At 37.8% G+C, this 21,822-nt stretch overlaps 3 protein-coding genes across 9 annotated transcripts in view; 1 reads left to right on the forward strand and 2 right to left on the reverse strand.

Annotated features, from left to right (window-relative positions):
* LOC116172839 (probable multidrug resistance-associated protein lethal(2)03659) overlaps nucleotides 1-21,822 on the reverse strand; it is a 48,011-nt gene that overhangs the window by 20,009 nt on the left and 6,180 nt on the right. For 3 of the 6 annotated variants that reach the window (XM_031490141.1, XM_031490139.1, XM_031490136.1), the window contains exons 1-2: nucleotides 4,292-4,776; nucleotides 4,105-4,236 (exon numbers count right to left, since the gene is read on the reverse strand). The gene's annotated coding sequence lies outside the window, so the exon portion shown is untranslated. Of the gene's footprint in view, nucleotides 1-2,334; nucleotides 2,501-2,545; nucleotides 2,676-4,104; nucleotides 4,237-4,291; nucleotides 4,777-21,822 lie in introns of those variants that run through there. The other 3 variants (XM_031490137.1, XM_031490134.1, XM_031490138.1) reach the window with 3 other exon arrangements.
* On the forward strand, nucleotides 2,880-15,253 carry LOC116172837 (probable multidrug resistance-associated protein lethal(2)03659). The gene is made up of 9 exons (XM_031490133.1): nucleotides 2,880-3,020; nucleotides 3,068-3,301; nucleotides 3,348-3,787; nucleotides 3,837-3,993; nucleotides 7,148-8,335; nucleotides 13,400-13,896; nucleotides 13,944-14,174; nucleotides 14,222-14,791; nucleotides 14,839-15,253. The coding sequence occupies exons 1-9, from the start codon at nucleotides 2,944-2,946 to the stop codon at nucleotides 15,180-15,182; spliced, it is 3,738 nt and encodes a 1,245-aa protein (XP_031345993.1). The 5' UTR covers nucleotides 2,880-2,943; the 3' UTR covers nucleotides 15,183-15,253.
* LOC116172840 (transcription termination factor 5, mitochondrial-like) lies at nucleotides 19,688-21,654 on the reverse strand. 2 transcript variants are annotated; one of them, XM_031490143.1, is made up of 7 exons: nucleotides 21,340-21,654; nucleotides 21,060-21,288; nucleotides 20,836-21,008; nucleotides 20,488-20,789; nucleotides 20,225-20,450; nucleotides 19,927-20,176; nucleotides 19,688-19,877 (listed from the first exon to the last, which is right to left on the reverse strand). In XM_031490143.1, the coding sequence occupies exons 1-7, from the start codon at nucleotides 21,437-21,439 to the stop codon at nucleotides 19,727-19,729; spliced, it is 1,431 nt and encodes a 476-aa protein (XP_031346003.1). In that variant the 5' UTR covers nucleotides 21,440-21,654; the 3' UTR covers nucleotides 19,688-19,726. The 2 variants fall into 2 exon arrangements, with proteins under 2 accessions (XP_031346003.1, XP_031346002.1); XM_031490142.1 differs by having other exon boundaries at nucleotides 20,836-21,014; nucleotides 21,340-21,508.

Genomic DNA, 21,822 nt, shown 5'->3' on the forward strand with positions numbered 1-21,822 from the left:
CCCAGTGACCCAATTTGACCCAGTGACCCAGTTTGACCCAGCGACGCAATTTCACCCGGGGACCCAATTCGACCCAGTCACCTAGTTTGATTGAATAACGCAGTTAAGTCAGTGCCCTCGGTTCAAGTGTACAGATTATGCAATAAATGAAATGCTGGTTTGTTGAAAATAATACTCGATTGCTTGACAACTGCCATTTCTGTGATGTTTGCTTTAATACTGCCGTAAAAAACTTTCCATGTCCCGAATTGTATTAGAATAATGTTATTTCTTTGCTTCAGGGCTTACCAGTTTGCTTACAGGTGTTCATTCACATTTAATTTTTTTCTACTAGTTAGCTTAATCCAAATAAATCTTTTCTCTAAATACTTTCATTGACTACTTGACCACAAACTATAAACAAATGCATTTGATTTTTTTAGGTATTAGTTCTCTTGAATGAAATTGGGCTACGTGCTTGTTGCCGAATATTATTGAGGAAGTTTTTTTTTAAATTAAAAGTTACTTGAAATTGTTTTGGATGATACCTAACAATAATTTAATTACTGGGCCACCGGGTCAGGACGGGTCACTGAGTAAAGCTGGGTCAAGATGGGTCACTGGGTCAAGCTGGGTCACCGGGTCAAGCTGGGTCACCGGGTCAAACTGGGTCAAGCTGGGTCACCGGATCAAGCTGGGTCACTGGGTCAAACTGGGTCAAGCTGGGTCACCGGGTCAAACTGGGTCAAGCTGGGTCAAGCTGGGTCACTGGGTCAAACTGGGTCACCGGGTCAAGCTGGGTCACCGGGTCAACTGGTCACCGGGTCAACTGGGTCACCGGGTCACTGGGTCAGTAAACTAACTGGGTCACCGGGTCACTGGGTCACTCTATGCTTGACCCAGTCCAACTCTGCACGTGACATGAGGTAGCTCCCGCACTAGTTTCACTTTGGCACTTCATGATAGGTTTCATTGAGGAGCTCAACAAAATCTCATTTGGGAATTCGTTTTCTGGGGTTAAGTCTTCGCTGTTTTACTAGTTCTTTACCCCAACTAGTCTTAAAGGGTCCACCGCCACATATTGCAGCATCCAACAGCTACAATACAATACGTGCGTTGCGTGGGGAGGTAGTTTTAAAATCGTAATCATTTTCAAAGCTCTGGAATTATATGGGTTTTGTGAGCATCATGAATAAGTAGGAAATACTGGGCGTTCCTGTGGAGGGTTGGGTAAGAAGCTTTTCTTAAACCAATGTCAATGCATGGAGTAGTTGGCTATAGGCAATCAACTCTATACGTAATAAAGGTCTGCAAAAGTCACCTGAAAGATTTCAAATGGTTTTTGTAATGACGTCACCACGAACTTTGCGTAATGTTGTGCTATTCTAAAACGGAAAGCGAGAGGGGTCCTAAAATTCCCAAAAATTCGAAAAGAGTTGTGTCCTGTGATGAATAGTTTCCATTATCAAAAGAAGCCACATCAACTTTTTCTAGGCTTAAGAAAGGCATTGCCAACTCCTTACTCGTCTGTGTGGACCAGAAATCTCCTCCAGTTGTCAAGACATCTGTGCAGCTGTGACACAAAACGGGCGTCCGGTAGCTTTCTTACCCAGAACCATTATTACCCAAATTGAAAAGAAGCACCCTATAGAAGATTGGAACGAGAAAGAAAATTGCCATCGCATTTCCAAGACTACGTTTTAAAATGGCGAGGGGAGAATGAGCGAATATTAAATATCTTTATATTGTAGAAGGCTTAGGTTACCTAGGTACAGTACATGCCAGTTAAAATAAAAATAAAATAAAAAAACAAAGTTTTAGTGTCGGCGTAGGGACCTATGAACAGTCAACAATGACTATTTTTTATTTCCGAATTCCAAAAAAACACTGATGGGGACAATAAAGATTAACTTTTGGCACCTGTTGAGGGCCATTGTGCGGAAAAACCGATTTTTATACTGGATTATTGAGATTATTGAAATGGTGTTATACCTGTATTGTAAATCAGGGAAACTATTTTGAAAAATATAATGTTGTTGCTCTAGTCTTGTGTTTTCATGCCTATAGTCCGGTAATATAAAAAGGAACCCCTTGTACCCCTAACATGATGCTAATGTTACATTTTCTAAAGGCTCCCTTCAACGATTTGCGACCTGGAGCTCCTCTTGACTGTAGTGTAGCGACATCTATCAACCCCAGGAATGGTTTTTCGAACATAGATTCTAGCATTGAATAAGGCATTCTGAAAAATATGCATACCTATGCACCATAGGGACTAAGAGTAAACAGTTGGTCTCTTTTTTGTGGGCGAAAGAATATAAGACCCACTTCTCCACATACATGGGACCCACTTACCTCCAACAGCAAAATTTTTGGAGCAACTGGTTCCCCACCGGCGTAAATAAAATTCCTTACGTATATTAAGCTTTAACTCGCTTTTAGGCACAAGAAATAGGTACCTATCTTTCGTTATGGAACAGCCCACTCACTTCGGGGACCAACTTACCCCTGCTTGCTTATACTACAAAAATCCTTATAACCTTAGCTCTCATCAGGACATAAGTACCTGTGACTGTTAGTTTATTTATAGAGATGTGGTGTGTTTTTGTGTTCGTCTATGGGCCTTTTTCGGGTACAAGCCTACTGTATCTTGAATGTATAGCAGTCTGATGGGTTGCCTAAATGTGCAGCTGAATTGAAGATTGAAGCACCATGTAGGTATGGCTGCTGACCCAAGACTATTTTAAGCATTAATTAATCTCCAGTTGCCCCCTACTCTTTGGTACAAAACTGCAAAGGTAAACACATGAATAAATTATGAATAAAGGTATCATGTGCCATACCTTTTTTGCTGTACCAAACTTCCAAGTTAGCATGAGGTGATGTTACCCGTAGATCCATAGCACAAAGGATGTTACAAAAAACGGCTAATAAGCTTCTTATCAGTATCCAGTTACACTTAAAATGAACAGCACCAGCAAGACCAAACGTAAGGCAAATCCTAGACAAAATGCAAACCCTTTGTATGCAGCCACATTTTTGTAAGTACCACACAATTGTGTACCCTGAACTGATCAGATCATTTTAGGTACACTTTACCAACATTCATTAAGGGACACAGAAAGCCATTCGAGGAAGAGGATATTTACGAAACAATCACTGATCTTCGTTCGGAGCATTTGGGTAATAAAGTAGAAGTACTATGGAGGAAATCATGCCGCACTGATGAGGGACCTTCGTTACTAAAAGTTTTAATTTCTGTATTTGGTATTGAGTACATCACTTGGGGCTTTGTGCTTGCCATCTTAGAGTTAATACTGAAGTAAGGTATTGAGTTATTTATCAATTTCTATGAGGGAAGTTTGCAGGCCGGCACAAGCTGTGTTCCTCGGACAGTTACTTTTACACTACATGCCTAGTGTGGAGGAGGGTTCGCGTACTAACCTGACCGAGGCACGGTGGTATGCAGGTGGAATAGTGTTACTATCTGTCCTACGCATAGCACTGTTTCATCCACTTATGGTACATTCCCAGTTGGTCGGTTTGAAAGTGAAAATAGCGTGCTGTTCTCTAATCTATCGTAAAGCCCTCAAGTTGAATAATGCCGCATTCGATAAAACAAGTCTCGGCCAAATGATCAACTTGCTCTCAAATGATGTCATTATATTTACCAAATGTGCATTAATGCTGAATTATCTATGGGTCGGCCCACTGCAGTGCTTTGTTGTTATTTATTTAATGTACTGCTTTGTTGGTTTATCATCGATTTTTGGTGTATTGCTACTGTTCTTATTTATACCAATGTATTGTAAGTAGTTACTTGCTATGTTATTGTGATAGATAATACCTGCTTTTAGATTTGCTGGGTAATTTAGCATCGAAGTATCGATCAAGAGCGGCCTTACGGACAGATGACAGAGTGTGTTACATGAATGAGCTTTTATCAGGAATTGATATAATTAAAATGCACGCTTGGGAGAAGTTAACCACAAGTTTAATGCTCTCACTTCGCAAGTATGTTTCTTACTAGAGGTAAACCGCTCTGGAGCAATTTGGTATACCTACACAGTCTGAGCAATACTGCTGCATAATGTAATTGTAAAGAGATTCAAACACTATACTTACAAATTTGTTTCCTTTTTTTTGTATTATGAAATCAACCACAGTATCGACATTCATCAGATTTTCACAGCAGATTTTGTGGTAGCCATTTCAAATCACTCTGTTTATGTCTGCTGGTGATATGTACCTCCAGATCTGCAAAACGAGAATTTATAAGATCCTTTTTCTTTGAACTTTTTATTATACTTACCTACAGGGATTTTATTTCAAAAAGAACAGTCAATTGTAATTTTGAATTTTAATACAAAATCAAAAATTGCAAAAACGTCAGTTTAAATAGCTAACGGGAAGTTATCTGGCATATCTTGGAAAGTAATCAGACTTTTCCCAAATTTGATTATCGTTGTATCGTCAATGGTTTTCTAGATCCCCATGATATAGACATCCTTATCTTGGATACAGAGTATCCTCGAAAAAAGAAAATCGCCCTGAGGTTGTTGTTGCAATTATATTTCTGAAATTGTGACAGTGATTTCCGAAATGAGAGGCTGCACAAGCATTTTGCTACCCACCAAATAGTGAACTTTTGTAAAGTGATCTTTAATGGAACCAAGTTTTTACCACTACATTACGACCATTTGGCGATGCTCTCTCTCATGATGAGTCCCTTAGATTTGCAAATAAAAATTATTTATTCTATAGCAAGTGTTAAAATTACATTAATAAGTTTGAATAAGTAGGCTAAGCCGTTCTTTAACCGTAAGGATAGATAAAGTGAAACAGATGAATGTGCATTCTAATGACATCTGTCATTCTTATTTCAAATGCACGATATAAAATGACCTCCAGAACATATGACAATTCTGTTTCTATAGCAACGATCGTGACTGCAGATCCTAAGCAGAACCACCGCAGTGTACTAAAGTTTAAATTCTACAATTGCTGGATCATTCTTCGAACCTCCGAGACAGCTGCACCGGGTAGGAGTAGTGAAACCCCAGTTACAACATTTGGCCACCGTGACAGGACACTACAGTGAAGTTTTCAGCGCTGGAACGCACATTGTGCATAATTAAGGGATCAGTCGGAGATCAGCTGGTGAATTCGGAGTCTTCGCTCTTCAGAGGTACTGTGTACTGTTCATTCGCTTTGAGGGATTGTTGCAGAGAACATCTAAGAAGAAATGGAGCAGAAATTGAATGAACGTAAACTAATGCAGGTACTATTTACGAATTGCACCAACGAACTGTATCATCTAATTCTTGAGAAGTAACCAGTAACTGAAAGAAAAGTCAGTTAGAGTCTTCTGCAAGAGCCATATGAGGATTTAAAGCTGGTGGAACAACAGGTGTACGAGCTCATGATAGATGACACTTCGATGTCAGAGGTAGAAATCATTCAGGAGTTGGAAGGAGCGAGGGGACCCTGTGGACAGTTCACCAAACTTCTTGCAGGTTGGAAGAAGGTGCTTTTCCTTGCAGATTGAGAAGTTGGTGTAGTATACTCGTGCCCATTATTTTTACACCTGGCCTCTGTTGTTGGTAGTTTCTATTGCTTTGTTGCCCTCGATTGAAACCTTCCCTGTAGGTACCTCCAGAACTGCTCGAAGGCTCAAGGCCGTTAGTGTTTGCCCCATACACCTTTTCGCATGCGATGTGCATTACCAAGGGTTCCTACGACTCGGTTTGTACACCCATCTTATTTATTGCGCGGAGGCTATCGGCAATAGTGTTATGGATGATTTTAAGTCTCTATGGAGAGTTTGAACTCATTTTTGCTGTTGAAAGATGTTGCTTAGTTGTTTGGATAACAGTAGACGCTTACTCTGGTAACGGTTAGCAGCTTACACCCATCTTTGTAGTTAGCTTCACATACCTGCAGGTGCTGTAGCAGATTGCTGGCCTCACCTCTTGTGGAACAGCAGGAAGCAGTCGCGTAGTCGCCCCCAAATTGGAGGATCTGTATCTGTGGGAGAGGAACCCTTTCGTATTCCTTTTCTGCTCGGGATTCCTTCTCACAGAGCGATACTATGATTCGGTGAACTGCTTTTTCTGCAGTAGTGGACCTCTAAGGCCTAATTCCCCGCGTACCTTCATATCTTCGTGGGCTCCTTGGATGACATCCCAGATTTTGGGAATCTCCACCTGTTTATACTTCCAATAGCTGTTCCTCATCAAAGGTCTGCCCATGTGTTCTGGATAAGTTTCATAAGCCGAGCGTTGAGATATTCATTGTAGTCCATGGCAAATTCAAGGGTTTGCTTATAGAACTTCCTGGCGAAGTAATCGTATCCTGGTTCTGGGCGTGGCTGCAGGTAGCCCACTGCGTTTCTAACTCACTTCCTTTTCTTTTGATGACATCCATAGCTTCTAGAGATGCTCATCGGATCCTCTCAGCTTCTTTCTTCAGGATCGATAAGAACCCTTCTACGGCCTTTGCGTGGTTCGCTTTTCTATCTTTATACTTGCTATTTAGGGCACTTTCAAAATGTGGCACTTCACTCTGGGAGCGGAACCCTTGTGGTAACGAGGCATCAATTCGTGGAAGGTTTGAAGGAATAAGTGTGACACTTACTGGGACCGGATCACAAATGCAGTAACGTGGCACTCATTCGTTTAAAGGCTCGAAGGATCAAAAGTAGCACTTATTATGGCCTATGGGCACGGCACCAGTTGATTGCGACTGCGAATGCCTCGCGAAATAAAGCATGGAATGCATGCCCTATGGTTTTTGTTATCACCAGACATACTTTCGATTATGTTCGCTATGAAGCGGTATATGTGTAAATTTTCCCATGATTAACAAAATACAAATTCAAAACCAAATGTTCAAATGTTTAAACAATAAGCGACGAAAAACCCCAATGTCTATAGCTAATAATAACTTTACTCAATTACAAAGATATGCTAGACTGCTTCTCTAATTCTCTAAATAAAGGCATCTTTTATATCTCTGTCTTTGATTTGTACAATAACTCTCGAAAACAGCTCAAGTAATACTCCATAATGTTTGATAACTGACTGAGTAGGTAATCTTGTTGCTCACGCGGTTTACTCCTCAATTTCCTATTACCTCTTCGAGTGAACTAATATAATATATTTTGCAGCTTAGAAATGAAGTGCATCCGACTGTCGCTGTATGTAAAAGCAACGTACTTATCGTTCGATATATTAATAATCCCGATCGTCCTGTACGTGACAATCGTAGTGTACGTATTTCACAATCACATTCGAGCGGATAAGGTTTTTACACTGACGATATTTTATAATTCACTACGATTGTCGATGGCCACGTTTTTTCCACAAGCTCTCGGACTACGTGGCGAAGCGCTTGTGTCGATAAAACGTATTCAGGATTTTTTACTCAACACGGAAATTCAGTTGGAGAGCATCGAAAGTACGACCGATCCTATCGCCGTTGAGATTATTGACGGTTCGGCTAAGTGGAAGGAAGATCTCACATTAAAGAACATTAATTTCTCAGTGAAACCTGGCCGGTTAGTTGCGATAGTTGGACCTGTCGGGTGTGGTAAATCTAGTTTACTAAACGTGATGCTGAAAGAGCTGCAATTAGTTTCGGGGAAAATTTACATAAACGGAGACATCAGTTATGCGTCACAGGATGCTTGGCTGTTCTGCGCGAGTGTTCGTGATAACATTCTGTTCGGTGAACAAATGGATACTGATCGCTATAATGAGGTTGTACGCATCTGCGCTTTGCAAGCTGATTTTAAAACGCTACCGTTCGGTGACCACACAATGGTAGGGGGCCGTGGTGCTTCGTTAAGCGGTGGCCAGAAAGCGAGAATAAACTTGGCTCGTGCCGTTTACCGAAACTCCGATATTTATTTATTGGATGATCCGTTTGCCTCTGTAGATGCTCGTGTGGCGAAACAAGTATTCGACGAATGCATTAGGGGATTTCTGAAGGGGAAGACTGTAATATTAGTGACACACCACATCCTATTCTTAAAAGATGTGGATCAGCTCGTAGTATTAGAGAATGGTACGATTATTTCACAAGATTCAAAGGTTGATGACAAGGGAGGTCTCGATCACTCAACTGCAAAAGATGATTTAAATGAAGATGAACTCAATCGTGGTACATTCCGAAATAACGAAACCGATAAAATTCAAAACATTACTAAGGAACAAAAGTCTGTAGGATCGGTATCAATAGGTGTATATCGAAGGTACATCAGTTCTTGTGGATGGTTGCCAGTGTTTAATGTTGCTATACTGTTCCTAGTTACACAAACACTGATTAGTGGAGGATCTTACTTCTTGACATACTGGTAAGTACCTATATATAACTTTTCAGTGTTACAAATGTTCCAAAATAATTCTTCTATTCCACTCCTTCCTCTGGTTAATCTTCATATATCTTAATTAAATTGCGGGTGGTTCTTGTTACCTACATAATTCTGTATATGTATAAAGGTGCTCCGACTATCTCAGTGATTCTCTTCTAAGGAAAGAGTAAAGGTAAAATAATCTTTATATTATAAAACGATTCATATCTTCTTTAAAGTACCTCTTTGTTGCAATAGAATTTTTTATTTATATATGGCCCAAACTCAATGTATAATGGATAATCTTGAGGTACTAAAAGCAAATATGTATTTTAATAATGACGCGCTGTACAATAAAATAAAGCAAACTGCAATACGTTAATTTGTTAAGAATTTTCAGGAGCAGGTGTATATTCTGTTGCACTCGGTATCCACCCCCAATTTGATATAAAATGGCAAGTAGGTGGTTAAATCGCCTTTTTTTTGTATCAAATACACTGCGACCGACGCTAGTTCAAATATACAACGAGTCAAATCAAAACGAATGGAAACACAACGGAAAGCGTCAACATTGCAACGCGATAGAACAATTGTTCATAAATACCTTTCTTGTTTGTGCACCTTGAGTTTTGGATACATTCTAGTTACGGCTTTCAATTGATTAGTTTCTTCGGGATCTACCCAATGGACCGATTAACCTGAAAAACGCACATTGTTAAAGCAACTAGCACAGATTTGGCACTGCGTGACGGCGCTTAAAAAATACTGCTTCCTTACTATTTACATTCATATTTATAGGTATGGTCCTTGTAAAGTCTGACCCAATAAGTTCTTACTATGAATGATTATAAGTACCCACCCACCACTATTATACGAGCCCTAACACATAAATGTTCGAACATCTAGCATTTTTAAAATAAAACCGAAATAAAAATAAAACCAGTCCAATGTCAATAAAGCCGCAGATATCTTATATAGAAATATGTATTATACCTAAGTTTATTGTTTATGTTTGATACCAAAAACCAATTTTTTTAATGCTCTCACAACATAAAAATGAGAAAACCAGCGAAATTAACTGACACATAAATGTTCGGACACCACATATATTTGATAGTTTGATCTAGGTATAACAGGATAAAAACCAAAAAAATTATAATTTTTATAACTTGTCAGCACACTTTGACATTTTGTTAAAAGAAAAATGGCACATAGCAAAGCAACACGGAAAGAAATTCGACAATTAATAATTAAATTGGGTTCATACGGGAAAATCCTTTAGGACAATGGGTCAGGAATTCAATTTGCCCATGTCCACGGTGGTAGATATTGTAACAAAGTATATGGGAAAACAGCATCAATCGAAGTTGAAGGAAACAACACAGGAAGACGGCCACCAGTTACCCCTAAAATGCAGAAAGCGCTGATAACCATTTGCCAAGTCTGGACGAAGAGACACAGTACGGAATCTTACGGTAAAATGGCACGAAGTAACAAATGCTCATGTTTCTACCTAAACCTGTCGAAGGTGGATCCACCAATCAGATTTAGATTTTTATAAAGTAAGTTGATCTTTAGGTTAAAATGATTGAGCATTAGAAAATACTTTTTTAAATAGGCGAAAGAAAAACATCTGTAAAACACAAAAATAATAAAGAAGAGGTTGAATTGGCTTCCGGAACGGCCGGCGTGGTCTTATCAAGACTGGTAAAAATCATTTTTAGTAATGTATCTCGATTTGATATCAATGTAGGCGATAATCGAGAAAGAGTTATCAGAACGGAAAACAAAGCGTTTCACAAAGATTGCTTAAAGCGTTCTGTAAAATTCCCCAATGGTGAACGGTGTGGGGCAGTATGTCTGCAAATGGGCTGGGACAATTGCACTTACAAATGGCAATGTTTATGCTCAGAAATATCAAGCAATTTTAGACCAAAGTAGATTGCCTTCACTTGCGACATTATACCCTGATGCAGACTTTGTTTTTCAATAAGACGGAGCATCATGTCACAGGAAAAAACGACTAAGAAATGGTTACAAGACCACAATAATAGTGTTTTAGAGGTGCCCTCAAGCAGTCCAGATCTCAATGTCATTGGAACAGTGTGACAAAATGAAGCAAACTTTGCGTATTCATCCGCAACGCAATATTGCTTCTTTGAGTGAAAAGTTACAAGAGATTTGGGATACCTTTGGCATCGATCAATGTAAAGCTCTTGTGACGATCATGCCTACACGAATCCAAGCTGTTATTAAAGCCAAAGGGGATGTAACTCATTGTTAAGGGGTGGTGTCCGAACATTTTTGTGTCACTTTAAATTCTAATTTTATGGTGTTTTGTGTTATTTGACAGTTGAAATTAATTAATTTTGAAACAAAATATAAAATTACAGTTACTAAATATGTTTAATTTATAACTATAGTAAGAAAAAAAAATAAATAAACATACAATGATTTTTAAGTTACAACATTTGTAAAATTTTGAGTGTCCGAACATTTATGTGTTAGGGCTCGTAAAAGGAAAAGGTAAACGTGTTTCATTCCTCCGACACCCTGAGGGATACCACAGGCGGGCTGCTCAGGGTTTCCTGACCCCCTTCAGCTAGAGAACGGGAATGTAAGGATGGGTAAAGTTAAGGATGAGAACAGAAGGAATGGAGTTAGAGTGCTGAGAGGGAAGAGTACCTACTGCTCCAGCATTCGCCTTGTAGATATGCGAAGCTACGTACGTCTGAGGAAAACCCTCTGTAGTCCAGGCCTCCCCCCCCCCCCCTCACACACACATCGCCACCTACGTAACATAAAATAACTAGAACCCGGCAACCATATTTTTAAAACAGATAACTACAGACGAGGTACATTAAAGGATACGCATAGTGTGGGTCCAGATGGCATTTCTACCAAAACCATAAAAATATTAGCGGAAAATATTGGATTGCCTTTAAGTATAATTTTGAATCGATGATATACAGATGGTAGTTATCCTAATGGTAACAATAATAGGTTATGGAAAATTATAGACCCATCACAGTAACATCGTGCATATCAAAAATATTTGATACCATATAAAAAAATCTATCTTCAAATCTTTACGCAAACCTAGACAATTCTATTCCTACAATGGGAAATTTTTTTGACCTATATCCAAGGCTTTTGATTGCGTGTCTATTCCAATACTGTTGGAAAAATGAGAATTGTGTGGTGTACGTGGGAGTGGAAGTCTACTATTTAAACAATTTTTTGAGTAATAGGAAGCAAAGGGTCTACCTACTGTAATGGAAAGTTGAGCACAGAATTAGGAGTCTCTCGCGGTATTCCACAGGGCTCTATTTTGGGACCTCTACTATACCTACATAATATATGCAAACGAAACGAAGCACACTAAGTTAATATCATATGCCGACGACACATTATTACTTGTAACAGGAAAGAACTGGGAGGAAGTGTAATGCAAGCTCAGGATAGAATATCTTATGTTAAACATTGGCTAGATAATAATCTCCTTTGTCTAAACTTTGATAAAACATTTTGTATGACTTAAATTGTATAATCTATCTGAACACCAAACGCTAGATCTCTTGAAAATTCACTGTTTTGGATGTAGTCAAATTAATTGCAAGAGCAATGTTTACATTAAAAAGATAACGGAGATTAAATATCTGGGGATATATTTTGATCAATACCTTAGATGGAATGTGCATGTTTCACACTATAAAGTTACATTCTCTAAAGAAAATTTATTTCGGATATGTACAAGCAGCTCTGTAATGTTACGGTATACTAATATGGGGGGGGGGGGAGAGAGAGAATCGACGTCTTACATTCACCAGATTATAGTGGTCCAAAAATAATCATTAAAACCATGTTACAAAGACCAAAGAGATATCCGTCTCATCTAGTTTTTCATGAATCTCAGTTATTCTGTGTAAAGCAGTTACTTTATTGCCATTGCTAGATATTTATATAATAATCACCTGAACAGCGAACTGGAATTACCCATACACAATTACTCCACCAGATGGAAGATATCCAATAAGTGTAATGTACCGCTTACAAAGAAAAAGATTTTATTCAACGCTTATAAAATTTTTAATAAGGTACAAGGATTTTACGGCAATGACTTACTTGGTAACTTACTCATACGAATCATTTAAAAATAAGATTAAATATCTGATCCAAACGGTCAGTGGAAAACATTTTTTAAATGAAAATAAATTAAAGAAAGATTATTATATATTTTTTTTAAACATAAATTTAATGGAGGTGTGTATGATTAGCATGATGTACATGCAACAAGTTGTCATTTAGCATGCACATCAGAAATTATTTAATTTTGTTGTTTAAGTTTATTTAATATAAGTAATATATATTTTTTTCCGTTAAATTTAAATTTTTAGTTTAGCTTAAAACATGGACATTTAATATCAATCTCTTTTATATTTATGAAGGCCGTTTGAGTTAAAAATAAAGGGATACTATGATTATTATTATTATTCTCTCATTTAGTATTATTATTACCGTAGCGTAGAGTTTACTCTTTGATATTACTTATAGGTCGGCCGTTTGAGTTAAAAATAAAGGGGTACTATTATTATTATTATTCTCTCATTTAGCATTATTATTACCGTAGCGTAGAGTTTACTCTTTGACTATGCTATATCATTTTGTAGATAATTTTATGCTGTTTAATTCTCTTTAATTAGGAGCAACAGTTCTCAAGTTATTCACGGAAAACGGGACCTTTACTTTGATTTTTGATTCAATTTCCTGGGTAGGCGTGTCGCCTAGTGCATTGTCATGTGTATAGTTAACAATTGATCCAACTTTTCCGGTTCACGAAAAAGTGCAGAGCCAAAGATGAAGTCAGAGATTTTGTTAGTAAAAAACGATGAAAAAATTTTTGCACAAAATATTGATATTTACGTCCGCTGTGACGTCAGTAGCCAGACACATGCACGACCTTGTAAAAATTAATAACTGGGTAGTCGGAATGGCAGGTGTTTCCTATTTACCCTATCCACATTCTGCACCTTGATGTCCAATTTGTTAACACTAAAAGTATTGCAGGGTGAACAAAGCACAAATGGAGGATATGGCTCTCAAGCAGGATAATACCAGCATCTTCATCCCAGAGTCAATGGAATATAACCAGTACTCGAACAACATGTACATTTACTTATATTCCTTAATAACCGCCATGTGCATCATTATTGTGTCAATACGGTCCTACACATTCTACTCTTTATCATTAAACTCATCAGAAAAACTGCACAACAATATGTTCAAAAACGTCATTGGCGGAACCATGCGTTTTTTTAACACAAACCCTCAAGGACGGATCATAAATCGCTTCTCGCAGGATATGGGCACGGTCGATACGCTTTTGCCAACTGTTGCAATTGATACGACCCAGTTATTGTTGTACGCGCTCGCTTCGGTTATACTAATAGCAGTTGTAAACTACTGGCTATTAATACCAACAATAGTAATAGGTGCTATGGCGTACGGTTTGAAGACCTATTGCCTGTTAACAAGTCGTAATATAAAACGACTGGAAGGTGTAAGTAAGTTTTTTATTTGCGTTTTAATTGTTTAATAAACGTCCAATTAGCTCGGAGTCCAGTTTTCGAACACTTAAGCTCATCGCTACAGGGCCTAAGTACCGTCCAAGCTTTTCAGGCAGAAGCAATTCTCAGAGAGGAATTCGACATCCATCAAGACTTGCATAGCGGCTGCTATCATTTATTCCTAACCACGTCCCAGGGTTTCGGATATTTCCTCGACTGCATATGTGCTGTATACCTCGCCATAGTCACGCTTAGTTTTGTAATTTCCGATCATGGTAAGTCGCTTGTAAAGTGGACCGACGTAGTTGAATCTCTCTTATAGAGCTGCTGGGTGGTAACGTAGGGCTCGCTGTTACCGAGTGTCTAAGTGTGATTGGCATACTTCAATGGGCGATGCAACAGACGGCGGATTTGGAAAATAACATGACATGTGTGGAACGTATTTTGGAGTATGATTCCGTCGAACAAGAGGAAAGTGGTGGTGTAGAGGTGTCGACTACGTGGCCGGAAGTTGGGGAAATAGTGTTCCGCAACGTTACCCTTCAGTATTTACCGGATGCTCCACCTACTTTAAAAAATTTAAGTTTCCAAGTTTCTTCAAAAGAGAAAATTGGAATTATCGGACGAACGGGTGCAGGAAAAACATCTATTGCCAACGCCCTTCTTCGGTTAACTCCAATATCTGGAGAAATTTTAATTGATGGCGTTGACACAAAGAGCATAAATTTGCAAGCGTTACGTTCAAAAATTTCGGTCATTCCTCAAGATCCTACTCTCTTCTCTGGCACTTTAAGGCAAAACTTGGATCCATTTCAAGAGTACGAAGATAGTGCTTTGTGGAATGTTCTCGAAGATGTTGAACTTAAGGAACTATTTGCTTCGTCACCGCAAGGTTTGTTTTGATCTACCGTACAGAAGTGATATAGTTTGTTGTTTTAGGGTTGTGTCATGTCATCAGCCAAGGTGGGAAGAATGTAAGCGTGGGCCAACGTCAGCTTATATGCTTAGCACGTGCCATTTTACGTAATAATAAAATATTAATCATGGACGAGGCTACTGCAAACGTAGATTTGGAGACCGATACTTTAATACAGAGGACAATTCGGAAAAAGTTTGAGTCGTGCACAGTACTGACCATTGCCCATAGGTTACAGACAGTTTTGGATTCTGATAAAATTCTAGTTATGAGTGAAGGTGAGGTTGTTGAATTTGATAAGCCATCTGTGTTACTAAATAATGATAATGGATACTTTTACAAAATGTCAACAAAATTGAACAAATGAGAAGATATCATGCCATAAGTGTTCGTTTTATATAAGTTTATAATAAAGTAACGAAATATCATGCCATAAGTGTTCGTTTTATATAAGTTTATAATAAAGTAACGAATATTTTGAATTGTTTTTTTATCTTTATGAATATGAGAAACACACGAGGGGCAAACCACTGTGGAATTCTGGTGTACAACCTCTTGGAGTTCTTATGGAATTCATGGAACTCTTTTGGAATTCTGGCGGAATTCATGGAATTCTTTTGAAATTCATACAAATCTTTGGGAATTAACTTGTAATTTTTATTGGATTCATTTGGAATTCGCAGGGATTTCTAAATCTTTTTACAAGCTATGGTTTAGGTTGTGGCTTACGTTTTATTGATGTGTATATAATTACCTGCAATTCGTACATTTTTGGTTTGTAGATTATAGTCGTAGAATTCGAAGGGTAACTGTTCATTTATTTTTACTTATGATAAAGAAAGACTCGGCTCTCACGTAACGTTCAAACAGTAGGACTCAAAAATAACTAAAATATTGTGTCACTGACCTTCACAGTCATAAAAGTAAACTTTTCTCCTTGCTTTCCCTCGAAGTTTCCAAAAATGTTGTAAAAAAATAAATTATATGTAAAATGCTCTATATTCACAACATTAATACCTACTTAACACGTCTCTTAGAATAAAACAAAACGTCAATGATATTATTTAACTATCGGTTATTAAGGATCACTATACAAAACAAGTAAAAAGGATTTCGCCTTAAGGCGAGTAACTTCATGGTATTTTTCATAAATTGATCAGTACTTCCCCAAGGTTATGTGCGCTATGTTTTTCTTGTACTATTATAGAGACATATGTGGTTAAAATGTCAAAGAAATATCTTCATAAATAAGGAAGTTGGCACTGACTGACTGCGCATGCGCACATCTAATGTTTGCAATACCAGACATGTTTGCCTCTAACGACAGAAGCATCTGTGATTACAATTTCAAAAAGATATTCTCAAAAATATCTCAATAAGTTGATATTGCGCATGCGCACATTATTCTGATATTTATAATATGCGATACGTTTGCTTTTCCTAAAAGCATCATTGGTAAAAATTTCAAAGAAATATCTCCATAAGTAAGAAAATTGACACTGCGCATGCGCAGTTTCATCGTCAAGATTTTCATTGGCTCAGGTGCCAGAGCTATACGCTACCGAATGCAAAAAGAACGAACTAAATATCATGAAAACTGTAGGAGTACTTAAGGCCCTGGACAGAGGGACAGAGAGAGACAGAGAAAGTGGCTGCAATAGTGCACCCAACTTCGTTAGAAATTGCGCTAAAAATTGTACAACACCTTTTGAAAGTGTTTTGCTTGATTAACTCGGGCTTCATCTTTATGATTCAGTGGTAGAGCATTGGACTCTAAATCCGTAGGTCGGGTGTTCAAATCTGGGTTGAGGTGAATTTTTCATCTGTGGCAGAGATGGGAATTACCTTAGACCAGTTTCGAGCAGTCTGCTGGTTACCCCGAAATAGGTTTTCCTGCAGTTTCCCTATTCATATGGTAAATACCGGAGTAGTACCTATAAGTAGAACAACACTTAAGACCTTCTGCACAGGCATCTCTAAAAAGCATTATGCGGTCACTCTAGGTAACTGGGCGCAAGCCTGTTGAGGGTCGAGAACAAGAAAGGGATGATAAATAAATAAATAGTTAAACTGCAAATTCATGAAAAAGGTATCGCTTTCAAAATTAGTTGTACAAATATAACTAAGATAACATCTTTTGGGTAGACAAAAAATTCATTTTGTCATCAGCTGGCAAATCATTTATAGTAAGAAGATGTTTATCCTCCCATAGTATGGCCACTTAAATGTCGGTTTCGGATATACAAGAAGGTAAACTCGTGTCGACTTATGCTCACTTACATGCGTAAAGCCTGCTGGCTGTATTTGACACTCGTAACTAGCAAGAGAGAAAAGGGGAATCCGGGGTAATCGGGATATCTGTCAACGCCACAAATGTTGGTTTTGTATAGTTGCACTTGATTGCGTGTTGTAAGTTTATTATGCTAATATATACCTAATAGGTACAGGATCCAGATTATATAACAAAGACATGCTCTTTACAAGTGGCGTATTTACGGGGGGGATGAAGGGGATATATCCCCCCCAGAAGAATTGAGTTATTATCATACCTATTAGGTATTTAGGTAATACTCCGCTATCCGCTCCGCCCACTTTAAAATAAAGGCAATAATATATAGGTATATATAGAGAGCAATTTTGGTTTTGGTTAAAGTCTAAAGTCACTAAAATCTAAATATTCTGTAGTATTCAGTATTCACTATTCAGTGAGTGATCAGTGTTGGCGATTTGGCTATTTGGCATCGATCGGCAATTCGCTACATTGATGCCCAAAATAACAAATAGGTATCAGGTACTTAGTACTGCTACTGAGGTGAGGTACCTGCGTCCTGCCTTTCACGAAATGACAAAAATAAGAATTTTAAAAACAGGAACTTTTTTTGCCCATAACTTTTGATTGAGACGTCTAATCGAAAAAGTACGAATCGTTTTGGATTCTACGCACCCAAATTAATAAGAAAAAGTTTTTTCCTGAGAAATTTTGGTGCAGTCGATTTTTGGTAAAAAAGGAAGGTAATAACTCCCTTTTTTTTTGCCCAGAAAAAAAATTGTTTCAGATCGACCCGGGGAAAAAAAATTTCTTATAGAATGTGGCCTGTACAATCCATAATTTCAAACAGTTCCAAGATTGGGCTACTAGTTCAAAAGTTACAGCCCTTTGAATTTTTTGTCGAAATTGGTTTTTTGCCCATAAATATACTTATTATTCAAAGTTTTCGTTGACTAATTAAAGCAAAAGCAATAAAGGGGCCTGTCAGCAGTAAGAAATAAAATACCGTTCTAATCTAATCTTTTTCGCCTGTACAATAATAAATAGATAAATGACTACCAGCATCAGCAACCTGCAACCCAATTTCTATTTTTTACCCCCCCTCCCCCTCACCCCCGAATACATTTCTACGTACGCCACTGCTCTTTACTAGGTATAATCATTGAATAAAGATTTATTATTCAATGGTATAATCGAATGGATACGAATGTGTTGACGTACCTTATACGTTTTACAAGGAGCATAATTTATTTTTGAAGGTGACTGAAATTCTTTGGAATTCTTTATGGAATTTTTTGGAATGCAATGGAATTCTTTTGCAGTTTTGGCAGTTTTTTGGAAGTCTCATGGAATTTTTTGGAATTCTGGAATTACTTTGCACTCTTGGAATTCTGGTGTACACATTTTTGCTCAGTGGTTTACCCATCGGTAACACATGAAGACAAATCTGACACCTCCTAACAATATACACGAAACAATAAAGTGATCTTCCACCTACATCCAAGTAGATATACCTATTAGGGTGGACCGAAATAACTCATTTTTTTATTTCGAAGTAGTAATATAGCGCGGAAAATATGCGAATTATACAGGGTGGTGACTTGCGTAACGCGTCATAGGGATTTCAATGTAAAATTCATAACATGCAATTATTGGCTCCCCAAATTATTTTAGAGCAAAAATGTATTAGTAAAGTATTTTTTTATGAGCATCAAGTCCTCAACCAGTCATTCGCGAAAATCAACCTGCCATACCGCAGCGACGGGCCCCGATAGCCGCCATACCGGCGCAAAGATGTCATTTTTGTTAATAAAGTCGTGCCACCATTGGGTACCTATATTTGCATTTACCACTCAACTGGAACCATCGTTTTATAGTGCATATTTCCTTAGACTATGAAAGAAAGTCCCTTCTGAAAGCATATTTCAACATTTATTTCGAAAATCTTTCTCCATTTTCTTATTTTTGTAATAAATATTATAAAACGTACCTATATATTAAAAAAAAAATGAAAATCGTTCGTTGAGTGAAAAATGAAGTCGTTATTAAAAACTTTTACTTCCTGTAACTGAACAATCTAGTTCGGTCGACGTTCCCGCACTCGTCCGTTGCATCGACATATAGAAATGGACTGCGCGTGCCAATGCTAAGCGCGGCTACTGCAAATGAGCAGCGAGCCAAAGGGGGCAAACTAAGAGGCGAGCTCACTCTCTCTGTCTATCACGCTTGCTTAGTTTGCCCCTGTCGCTCACCTGCAGTATTCGCGGTTAGCATTAGCACGCGCAGTCCATTAAATCAGACTGCAACCAATAAGGAACATTATGAGAAGCGCCCTCAAGTGGCATATTTTACAGTTACAATGCTATGGCGCTCAAATTTTTAAATGTCTAGTGTGATTCCACTCCAAATATTAAAGTTCATTTACGCTACCATTTATCTTAACTAGGACACAACTATCAAAGTGCTATCGATCATTATTTTATTAAAGATCTTTGCCAAAGTTACCTATATCTTTCGTGCTGTGTTGGAAATCTATGACTTCTTGTTGTCATTATCCAAACAACCCCCAGCCTTTTTCCCTACTATAAATAAATAAACTAAACCAAGCATTAAAATCTTTTATTAACTACAGCCTCAATAAGTTACGCATTTTCGGTATGATTCCAAATACCATTTCCCGTAAAATGATGTTCACGTTCCATAAAATATAATATCAAATTTAAGTGCTCTATTTCAGTTCCGTCACCTTTCAGGTAATCACGGGCACTTTCATAGGCTGCCTTTACTTTGCCCCTACAAGATCCAATAGTTATACAGTTACTACCGTTGGGAATTTAAATACCGTGAATACAAAAGCACCGGAATTGCATTTATAATAGCTTCCCTACTGAAATTCAATTCCCGCAAGTACTCGTAATTATCTTCTATACGGCTTAAGTTAACACATCGATGGTGAACGTGCTTCTTTAAATTAACACCAATTCGTCGACTATGACTTCCGAGTAACTGTTGAATAAACTTTGTAACCTCCTCGTGACGGTGCATATTAAGGCCTTGTTGCAGAAACGCAATGAACTGCTCTGGTTTGTAGCCTAACTAAATTTGCTTAGAAAGAGTTCAAATTAATACATTAGTCTTACAAAGTACGGAGAGTGACGTGCACTTTATCTTCATTTCTTTAAGATACGCTATTCTTGATCTTGTTTCCCCAAAGTTGATGATTAGCCTGAGAAAGTTAGGATCGTTGATAAAGAAATTAAATTCGGGAATGCTGCGAGCGTCTTTTATCCGCAATGCGACAGTATTTGGACTTAAAAAGAATATGCTAAGGTGGTGCTGTATCACATCATCTGCAATGTTTGCTTCCTGAGAAATAAACAATGACTGTTAAATGAGGACCTACTCGAAGGCATCTGTAAATTTCCTTAATCTTCTTCGAAGGTATACGTAATAGTCGCGGTTTTAACCTGATCGCTTCATGTATATCCATGCCTGCTAAAGTTGGCACCTCCCGCAGCAATCGGTATGTGTTTTTGGGGTGTGTACTTAACAGAAAACCGCATTGAAATATATCGTCAGTTGGAAAATTGAGTTTATCCGCAAGTTGAAAGTTTTCCAAGTGTGTTTGGAAGCTTTTGATTTTAACTATCGGGTACATTCTAAAAAATTTCTCAATTACGCTTTGCGTTGTGTTAAACCTCGACACTAAAAGCAAACTGTGAATGTACATTTGGTACAAATTCTGATATACTTAGGCAGTGTGTTAAAACAGTTCGATAGACGAAATGAAAGGTGCTTTCCTCACTTAAATTTTCAATAGACAACTTGTGATTGAGATGTTTCAGAAATGATTCAGTTACACTAACATGTGCAGAAAGATAACCACCAGCTTTGAGAAGACGAATAGATTTCTGCACCAATCTCCTATAACTAACACCATCGTTACAATTAAAACTAACTCCAGTACAAACTGACTTAGCTAAAATTCGCGCGTCTATACGTTCAAATCCTCCTTCCTTCAGTTGCAGATAACACTCCTCCAAATGCCTGGCATTTTCCTTTAACAAGCTAGGAAACAGGAGCCATTCCTGGACCGGTATGTTAATACGTTCACGCAAATTGGAAATTTCGTTTAAATGTTCGACTTCTAATGACGGAATATTAGTCTCTTTTCTGTAAGAGTCAAATTCTCCTCTGCTCAAGTCTGAAAATTTACAGCTCAAAAAAGCTGGTTTAGTATCGCAATTAAACGAACCAAATAAATTGCAGAAAGCGTTTATGCTTTTAGAAGACCAACTACGAGTTTTAACGATTGGTAATTTTGAAATAATAAATAAATTGCGCTTGAATAACATCTCAAAAATTTCGAAAAATGAAGGTTATGTAGATTATTTTTTGGTTATGTTTGTGTTAGCGCAAAAGACAGGTTTACAATAACCCAATGGGTGCTTTCACCAAATTCATTGCCGAATACCTATTGTATCAAATTTATTGACTCGATTTCTTTGGACAACTGTTGAGTATTAAAAGAAATAACAATGGGGCATTCTCTTTTTGTTATAGAAGTTAATGAATGGAACCATATTTTGTTATCATATTGCAGCCCCTTTTACGTTTAATCGGGTATTGCTATCAGGAACAATGAAATTTTGAGAAATAATAATGTCTTGGTGTTTGGGTAAAATATTGTCAAAATTTTAAAACAAATCATTATATACCGATGGTATTTAAAAGGAAA

Source organism: Photinus pyralis, unplaced genomic scaffold (genome assembly GCF_008802855.1).
Source record: "Photinus pyralis isolate 1611_PpyrPB1 unplaced genomic scaffold, Ppyr1.3 Ppyr1.4_LG5, whole genome shotgun sequence".
In the NCBI taxonomy this organism is placed as follows: Eukaryota; Metazoa; Arthropoda; class Insecta; order Coleoptera; family Lampyridae; genus Photinus; species Photinus pyralis.

Excerpts from the sequence above, each read along its gene's own strand:
- LOC116172837 (XM_031490133.1), top strand. The coding sequence starts at position 2,944 with ATGAACAGCACCAGCAAGACCAAACGTAAGGCAAATCCTAGACAAAAT. Across the intron at positions 3,021-3,067 it reads TTGTATGCAGCCACATTTTT|GTACACTTTACCAACATTCA; the intron begins GTAAGTACCACA and ends AGATCATTTTAG. Across the intron at positions 13,897-13,943 it reads AAAACGACTGGAAGGTGTAA|CTCGGAGTCCAGTTTTCGAA; the intron begins GTAAGTTTTTTA and ends ACGTCCAATTAG.
- LOC116172840 (XM_031490142.1), bottom strand. The coding sequence starts at position 21,439 with ATGTTATTCAAGCGCAATTTATTTATTATTTCAAAATTACCAATCGTT. Across the intron at positions 20,790-20,835 it reads TGTTTTAACACACTGCCTAA|TGTCGAGGTTTAACACAACG; the intron begins GTATATCAGAAT and ends GTTTGCTTTTAG. Across the intron at positions 20,451-20,487 it reads AAATTTACAGATGCCTTCGA|GAAGCAAACATTGCAGATGA; the intron begins GTAGGTCCTCAT and ends TTTATTTCTCAG.